The 9,438-nt window shown below is 42.3% G+C and overlaps 1 protein-coding gene across 3 annotated transcripts in view; it reads right to left on the minus strand.

The window, feature by feature from the left end:
* Positions 1–7,139, minus strand: part of Stil (STIL centriolar assembly protein) — a 70,080-nt gene extending 62,941 nt beyond the window's left edge. The window contains exons 1-3 of one of the 3 annotated variants that reach the window (XM_008832215.3): positions 6,949–7,139; positions 3,929–4,012; positions 1,324–1,431 (exon numbers count right to left, since the gene is read on the minus strand). In XM_008832215.3, the coding sequence (XP_008830437.1) occupies positions 1,324–1,431; positions 3,929–3,939 (119 nt within the window). In that variant the 5' untranslated portion in view covers positions 3,940–4,012; positions 6,949–7,139. Of the gene's footprint in view, positions 1–1,323; positions 1,432–3,928; positions 4,029–6,948 lie in introns of all 3 variants that reach the window. The other 2 variants (XM_029562833.1, XM_029562866.1) reach the window with 2 other exon arrangements.
* Between the last annotated feature and the right edge of the window lie 2,299 nt (positions 7,140–9,438).

A 9,438-nucleotide genomic window follows, 5' to 3' on the forward strand; every position in this document is an offset into this window, starting at 1 on the left:
AAAGATTTAAGAAGCAGATGATGGAATTTTCATTTGATAGGAACTTATAGTGGAAAAAGTAAAGAAAAAAGTGAATATAAGTTGAGCATCCTTACCTGAAATACTTGAGACTAGAAGTATTTCAGACTTTAGAATATTTACATATATATAATTTGGGGGATGGATCTCAAATTTAAACTTGAAAGGCATTCATGTTTCTTTATTTCTTTATCTTTTTAGAATCAAGGTCTCCCTGTAGCTCCAGCTGGTCTGGAATTTACTATGTAGATCAAAGGATATTGCAATTAACCCAAGAGCTGTGTATGATCTAGTCCCTTTTAAAACATTCAGCACTAACCATGTGGGGTTCCGTGTGCGTCAGACATGCATCCACCAGAGACCTCTGTTCTGTTTTCTCCTCAAACTCAGAGATCTGCCTACCTCTGCCTCTGGACTAAAGGCGTGTGCCATCATACCTGGTGCATATACATTTTATATACACAGTCTGAAAGCAATTTTTGTACAATTATATTTTGTATACCTTCACTTTGACTGTACAAGGCACACATGGGTCAGATGTGGAATTTAGCATTTGTGGCATCATGTGATGCCCAAAGTTTCAGATTTTATTTGCAAGCACCTTTACCCCCGAGCCATCTGACCAGCTCAAGTTTCAGCTTTTAGAATCTGAGGAGATGGCTCCGTGGGTAAAGTGCTTGCCATACAAACAGGAGGACCTGATTTCAGATCTTCAGCACCCATGTAAAAGACAGGCAAGGTGGCACTCATCTATATAAACCCTATTGCTGTGGAGTGGGGAGGCATGGATGACCAGCAAGTCTAGCTGAAAAGGCAAGCTCTAGGTTCAACGAGAGCTCCTGTGTTGATAAATAAGGGGGAGGTCAATACAGGAGGATACTGGACATCAACTCCTGGCCTCTCCAAGTATATCCCAGGAGAAAGGGAGGTGGGGAGAACATGCATTTAAGCATGTACAAATAGCAAATACAGATACACTTAAAGCAATTTCAGGCTGGGTGTGGTGGCACACGCCTTTAATCCCAGCACTCAGGAGGCAGAGGCAGGCAGATCCTGTGAGTTTAAGGCCACCCTGGTCTACATAGTGAGTTCCAGAACAGCTGGTGCTATAGGGAGGCCTCCCCCCCCCCAAAAAAAAAACAAAATCAATAAATAAATGTTGCAGATTTTGGAGCACATTAAATTTTGAACTTTGGGATTAATGAGGCTCAACTTGCATTAGCTATAATAACCAATTTTGTCTTATGTACCCCTTTATGATTCATGTTTATACTGGTTTGATTTGAAAAGAGAAACATCTTATACCTGCAATAATTGAGGCGCAAGTAGATGAAATCTCCAATTGGCATTGGGTTCCAAAGTGATAATTTTGATGGAGGAAAGTGGAAAGGTATCATTTTGCTTGAAGAAAACCTTTAAAAAAAATTTAAATTAAAGTACAAGGAAAAACAAATGATAGCAATTTTAAAAGAAACAATTAACTCTCTTGGCTAGGAACAGTGGTATATGCCAAGACCTTGCCCTGGGGAGGCTGAGACTAGGAATTCAAGGTCAGTTTAAAAACAAAACAAAACAAAACAACAAAGGTGAGTGGGGATAAGTGTTGTTAAAGACTTGAATTAGACAAAAAATAACACTGATGCTTCCTCGTAGTTATGTTGAATTTTAAACATAAAACATTTAAAATAATTTCTAATTCATTGCTACTATTGGTTGTTTATTTTTTTCATTTTCCACAGTCCACAGTGCCTTTACAGACCAATCTACAACAATACTTCCGCTTTATTTCTTTTTTTTTCTAATTTTTATTTATTATTTTTATTTTATGTGTATGTGTATATTGCCTGCATGTAGGTAAGTGCACCCATGTCGTGCAATGCCAGAGGAGGTCAGAGAGGCTCTTGGATCCCCTGGAATTGGAGTTAAGGACAACCGTTAGCTGCCACGTGGGTGCTGGGATTCGAACCGGGGTCTTCTGCAAGAACAGTCAGTGTTCTTAACTGCTAAGCCATCTCTCCAGGCCCCCAGGTTTACTTCTTCAACACAATACAGTAAGAGGTATATGAGCTAAAATCCTGGCTATATCACTTACAAACTACATGGCCTTGGATTGACCAATATCTCTAGGCTATATTTTATTCATTAAAAAAAAAAAACATAGCACAAATAACAAAGTATCTCCATTTGCTGTGAAGAATAAATAATAATGTATGCAAAATGCTTAACACAGCACCTAGCGCTCAGCAAGACTTCAATAAATGCTAATTTTATAGTCTTTTATTTATTTTTAAATTTTTATTTTTATGTGTATGAGTGTTCTACATGTATGTAGGTGTATCACATGTGTACAATGCCAGTGGAAGTCAGAAGAGGGTGTTAGATCCCCTAGAACTGGAGTTATAGACAGCTATTAGCTACCATGTGAAAGCTTGGAACCAAACCCAGGTCCTTTTCAAGAGGAGCCAGTGCTTTTAACCACTGAGCCATGTCTCCAGCACCCTCTTTTATTTTCAAGTCTATAGGCAGACTTCAGAGGCAAAAATTTAGAAGCAGAAGCTGAAATTTGTATCCTGAAATGGTACAAAATTTTGTATGCATCTGTGTGGCCCTTTTTTTTTTTTTAAGGGAATGAGATCCATGGCTCTTAGATATTCAAAACGGTTTGTAACTCTCTTTCCAATATATATACACAAATCACAAATGCTGCCGTAAGTGCCAAAGATTACTAAATTACAGTCACTAAGTATAAGAAGCTAGAGTTGAATGAGTGAGAAATAACCAGTTCAAATTATGAGGATGTACCTACAGAATATAAGAAATGAATTTGAGCCATAGTCAATCTAAGAAAACTAAGATACTGAACTTACTACACAACTATACCTTTCAAAGAACCAAAGTTGACAGATTTGAAACAAGAGATAGCAGTGAACACAACAGAAGGGCCAAGGTTAAAGCCGAAAGAACACAACGCCTCCTTGGCTCGTGTTTCCCATTGTCTTTATTAAGAACATCTGGCACAAGGGAGACAACAAAGAATATAAAAGCACTCGTGGGCATAAAGAAGAAAAAGACCCATATGTCAGCATTAATTGCTCTTCTCAAAGAAACACATAACAAGCTGCCTGTTTGACCGTCAATGTAATAACAGACTAAGGAAATCAGGAGACAGTTGGCAAACTCCTCCTTCCTACTCCATATAAACAAGAAAGCTTAAGGAAACATGAGGAAACTCCTGATGTCCAATGTGAAATGATTACCATCAAGACATCAATGTTTAGAAAGAAGGAACCTTGATAATTTTCCATGCCTCTAAGATAAATAATCATCTAATTTTAAGCTTCATGAGTTCAGGTAATTTTTCTCATCAATAAAAAGATGTGTAATTAAAATAAGTGAAAGTAAAAATGGAAATTAATATTTACTAAGTATCTACTATACACTAGTTCCTTTAGTTTAATAACCTTGCTTAATCATTTTACAATGAGAAACTGCGGCTTAGTTGATAAACTTGATTAAGGTATTCCACCTGATTACATGACACAGACAATCCTGATTCTGAAGACTATATTCTTTCTTTTTTTTCCTGTATTCATATGCAAATAAATATAAACAGCTACAATAAAACACTGTGTGACGATATTTCTAAGCCAGGCATGGTGGCCTGTGCCTATGGCCCAGCAGAACTCAAGAAGCTAAGGCAGGAGAATCAAATGAGTGCAAGAGTTCAGACCAGCCTCAGCAAGATAGCAAGACCCTCATTTCAAAAAAACAAATTAGCCAGGCATGGTGGCACATGCCTATATTCCTAGTATTGGGGGCGGGGGCTAAGGCAAGAGAAGTGAATTTGATGCCATATAGCAAGACCCTTTCTCTAAATAAATAAGTAAATAAAATAATAAAATTTTTATACCTGGTATTCATCTGGGACTTTGCAAGAAGAACTATAGGCTCTATATTTGGTGAATGATTTATTCAATTTCAAGTCCTCAGGATCCTACAGAAATAAAGGTCTATTATTGATAAAATCATAGACTAAGAAGAAACATGATTTAACAACATATTAACAAAATTATAGGCAATATTAGGTTAGTTGTATGAAATGCAACTATTGATTAATAAGAGTAAATGCTTGTAAGGCTGGGGATGTAGCTCAGAGGTAGAGCAATTGCCTACCATGTGCAAGGCCCTGGGTTTAAGGCCCAGTACAGAAACAGAAGGAAACATAGAAAAGATTAAATGTTCATAGAGTCTGCTGATCATTTATCATTTTCATATTTCAGAAGCATTTTTACTTAGCATATTTACTTTAGCAGCAAAATCTTTCATGAACATATCTATTCATGAAAGCAAGCATAATTTGTCCAAAATCTTGGTATCAAGTTCAATTCAGTGAAATAGTTAATATGAAATTTTTACAAAAGCCTCATAATCCTTAGAAACCCACTCCCCCCACACACAGAGAAAAATTTACAAGTAAATATTTATTGTGCCTTTAATAAAGTCATCAAATAATTTTCAGTCTATAGCCCCGGCTGGCCTAGAACTCACTATGCAGACCAGGCTGGCCTCAAGCTCACAGAGATCTGCCTCCCTCTGCCTCCCAAGTGCTGGAATTAAAGGCGTGCGCCATCACACCCGGCAAGAATTTTCAATCTTGTAGCAATGGAAAAGGAATTATCTGTCCCTACAACCTGACTTGCAGTCTCCTCAGGCTCTCACTGTGTGCACACCCATCTGCATGGCCAACCTTCAGTTTCCACCTCTCTTCTGAGTGTCAAATCCACATTTCTAGCTGCCCACTGAATAGTTTCACTTAATATTACTGAAGCAAAATACAGATCTTATAGTCCTATCTTTACAGGTCAGTATTTACTATACATTTTTTAAAGTCTTAGAAGTTTTTATCTTCTGTGCATGGCTTCAATTATAACAAACAGGAATTGTCTGGGGTGGACAAGATGGCTCAGCACGTAAAGCTCTTGCTGTGCAAGGCTGATGACCTGAGTTCAATCCCCAGAACCCAAGGAAAGTTGTTCTCTGACTTCCATACACACTGTGGCACATGCATGCAAACTTGCACATATCACATTCTCTCTCTCTCTCTCTCTCTCTCTCTCTCTCTCTCTCTCTCTCTCTCATAAAAAACTTAGGGTAACCAAGATGGCTCAGAGGATAAAGGAGCTTGTCACCAAGCTAACAACCTGAGTTCCATCCTGGGGACCTCCAAAGTGGGAGATCTGACTCCTGCAAGCTATCCTCTGAGCTCCATGGGCATATTGTGGCAAGCATGCTTACACACCCACACGCAAAAAAGAAATATACTGGTAATTTTCTTAAAGGAATTGTCTGAAACAGGACAAAGGATTACTAACGCAGATGCAAGCCTTTAGATGTGACTTTTTCCATAAAATGTAACGTTGAAATATTTGAAAGAGTAAGTCATATCAAACAGACCCTTTAAAGGTGACTAAGAAGTCCCTCTTATAAATATCTGGACTTTTTGCAATATAGGCTTTCAACTCAACAGGCCTTCTCCAGCACTCAGTTGTTATGGGAACAGTAGTCAGACTGATTACCTCCACAAAGTACATAAAGTGCCATTTTCCTTCATTCATCTCTTCTCTCATGCACCAGGGTGAAAAGGTAGACAATACTGATCTATTTCTCATTTTGAAACAATTTAAAGTAGTTTATCTTGACACTATGACTCAAAGCCAACGACCCAAACTATATAAAAACCTACACCTACATCAGGTGTTATGGCCCATGCCTTTAATCTTAGGGACAGGTATGAGTTGGAGGCCAGACTGGGCTAAATAGTGAGCTCCAGGTCAGCCAAGACTAGGACTATAGGTGAGACCCTTGCCTCAAAAAAAAAAAAAAAAAAAAAAAAAAAAAAGGCAACAAAAACACAAAAAAGCCCTATAGCTAACAAAAATACCTTCCTCAGATAATGTCATGATCGTGTAACAAACGAGAACTATCAAGGCATCCTCACCTCTTCTCCTTCCTTCCCCCACATAAAGTTCTCTATCCATCCCACCACCTTAGCTGACTTCAGCCCTTACAAGATTTACTGAAAAGTCCCTTCAGTTCATATTTATATCACTTCTGTACAAATAAAAGTTTTTCTCCTGCTTAAAAAGTCGGTGATTTGGGGGCTGGAGAGATGGCTCAGCGGTTAAGAGCACTGACTGCTCTTGCAGAGGACCTAGGTTCGATTCCCAGCACCCACATGGCGGCTGCAAACCGACCTTAACTCCAGTTCCAGGGGAATCCGAAGCCCTCTTCTGACCTCCGCGGCTTTGCATGACACGGGTGCACTCACATACATGCAGGCAATACACTCATGCACATAAAATAATAATTTTTTAAAAGTCGGTGGTTTTTTCCTTCATATACATAATAAAAGACCTTCACAATTAGACTCTACCCTAACAACATTCCAGTCATTCATTCTCCATCCCAAACTCAGTGATCCACAGTCCTTCGGTTCCAGCGTCTCCACAAGCTCTCCGGCCCCTTTTCTTCGGAAGTCCTAATAACCTCCCACCATCCAACCTCCAACTCGAAAGCCACTTCCTCTGTGAAACCTCCCACAGTGACATCTACCGCCTTTGTGTTCACACATTGTATGCTCACACCTCGCAGCTGACAGTACAGCACCGCTTACAAACTGATCCCCAGTACTACAGCATCAAGGGCTAGACAGGGTAAGGAATGCGAGAGCGAGAAGTCTGGATTTCAGTCCCCAAGAAATTCCACATTAAAAGCCACTTCAGTGGCAAGAGCAGCTGCAAATCTTTTAAACACTCTTTAGCATGAACAAGCGCGGTTCCCTGGTCTACTTCAGTCCCCCGCAGCCCGGTGCGGCTGTGATCACCGCCCCAGGCTGGCACACACCACCCCTCCCAGGCGCTGGTTACTCACCTGGCCTCCCCGGGCCCCGCCGCCGCCTCGGGGGATCCAGGAGCACCGAGTCCCACGGTTGCTACGCCAGGCTGCGGTCTGTTTGTCCGGCACACACGAGAGGGCTCCCAGGGGCGACCGGGCAGACGGCCACGCCTCCGGGACGTTGGGGTCGCGGGAACCGAGGCGCCAAGCGCCGGCTGGAGGAAACCGTAGGGCGCGCCGCGCCTTCTGATTGGCCAAAAGCCTGGCCAGTCTCATGGCAGAGGCGATACTAGGACCGTCACGCAGGATCGCCAGGGCGTGCTGCTGCAACAGCCAATCCGAGTCCTGCGTGGATTCGCGCTCCACCAATCCCAAGGGTCTTTGGAGAACCCTGGGCGTCACCCAAGCGCCGGGTTCAGTATGGCAAGGATTTAAACCTTCATTTCGTCAACGGTTAAGTTCCGGGGTAGGGTGGGTCGGGCACGCGCAGTAAAACCCCTGGGACTAGCCTCAGAACGGGCCCGTGCTAGTTGCGCTCTTCGTGGCCTGGCCGCCCGCATCCGGGCTTCGGAAGAGCAGTTCTCTGCCAGGCCTGTTGGTTCCTCCCCTGCGATCTCTGCGCTCTCCCCAGGCAGGTGGTGAGACCGGACGATCGCCGCGGGTTGGAGTTAAGCCTGTACTGCATAGAAACAAAGACTGGGTTATGGTGGCTCACGGCTGTAATCCCGGCCCTCAGGAGGTGGAAGCTGAGAATCGGTTCAAGGTCACGCTCAGCTACATAACGAGTTCTAGGGTAACCTAAGCTACGTAAGACCCCGACTTGGGGTGAGGCAGTGTTTCCAGATCCTTTAATTAAATGGAAAGACATAGATATTAGGTTTATTCTAATTTATTTCCTAAGTAGAAGCCTCCTGATTTTTGAAAAACTCGTTGAGCAAAGAAGTGTGGCGATTTATACTTAATTACAGTGCTGATATGGGGGGGTGGATTGTGTAAGTATGCACGGGTGTTTTCGGGTGCACTTGCGTTAGCGTGTGGAAGCCCGAGGTCCACGTTGGAGCACTGCAGTTAAAAAACTGGAGAGATGGCTCAGCCGTTAAGAGCACTGACTGCTCTTGTAGAGGACCCGGGTTCGATTCCCAGCACCCACATGGCGGCTATGAACCGTCCTTAACTCCAGTTCCAGGGGAATCCGAAGCCCTCTTCTGACCTCCGTGGCATTGCACGACACAGGTACACTCACGTACATGCAGGCAATACACACTCATAAAATAAAAATAATTTTTTAAAGAAAAAGCTAGAAAGCTTAGCGGTTAAGAGCACTGACTGCTCTTGCAGAGGACTTTGGTTCAGTTCACAGCACCCACATGAAGACTACCCTATATTTCCAGTTCCAGGGGATCTGCCCTCTTCTGACTTTCGTGGTCATTGCATGACAGGGGTGCACTTACATGCAGTCAAAACACAAAACAAATAAATGAACTTCTAAAAAGAAAGTATTCACATTTATCATGTTAGAAAAAAGGCAGCTAATGTGTACTTATGACTGTTAAACTTTTGTAGTTTTTAATTGCGGGGGGCGGGGCTCGTCTTTTTTTTTGAGACAGGGTCTCCCTGTAGCCCCCAGCTGGCCTGGAACTCACTATGTAGAACAGGCTGGCCTTGAACTCATGGAGATCTGCCTGCCTCTGCCTCCCAAGAGGGGAGGGATTAAAGGTGTGTGCCACCACACTTGGCAATTTTCCTTATTTTAACACCCTATATTAGAACATAGATTTCTTTCAATTAATGATCCAATACTGATGCACTATTATATTATTTAATGCATTTAGATTACTTTTTATCTACTGTCTTTTTAAAATACACAAATCTGCTGGACATGCTGGTGCATGCCCTTAATTCCAGCACTCAGAAGGCAGAGGCAGGTGGATCTCTGTGAGTTCAAGGTCTACATAGTGAGTTCTAGGTCAGGTAGGGCTATGGGGGGGCGGGGCGGGGGGGGAATAGGAGCTGGAGAGATGGGTCGTCAGTTAAAAGCATTGGCTACTCTCCCAGAGGACCTGGGTTCAATCTCCCAATGGCTAACAATGTCTGTAACTCCAGTTCCAGGGGATTTAACACCCTTTTCTGACCTCTGCAGGCATTGCAGGACACAGGTGCACTTATATACATACAGGCAATACACTCATACACATAAAATAAAAATAAAAAAATATTCTTTTAAATAAGGGAAATTTGGCAAACGTCTTTAATCCCAGCACTTGGGAGGCAGAGGTAGGCTGATCTTTGTGAGTTCAAGGCCAGCCTGGTCTACATACTGAGTTCCAGGCCAGCTGGGGCCTACAAGGAGACCCTGTCTCAAAAAAAAAAGGGAAATTTGGAGGAAAGCACTGTGTTCTCAGTTTTTCTGTAAATCTAAGCCTGTTTGGGGGGCATTACAGATGCAGCAGCTCAGTGACAGTGTACTTGCGCAAGATGTGCAATGCCCTAAGTTTGATCTTCAGCACCACAAAATAAATATTCTAA

This window comes from Nannospalax galili, unplaced genomic scaffold (genome assembly GCF_000622305.1).
Source record: "Nannospalax galili isolate Female #2095 unplaced genomic scaffold, S.galili_v1.0 scaffold750, whole genome shotgun sequence".
NCBI classification, from domain to species: domain Eukaryota; kingdom Metazoa; phylum Chordata; class Mammalia; order Rodentia; family Spalacidae; genus Nannospalax; species Nannospalax galili.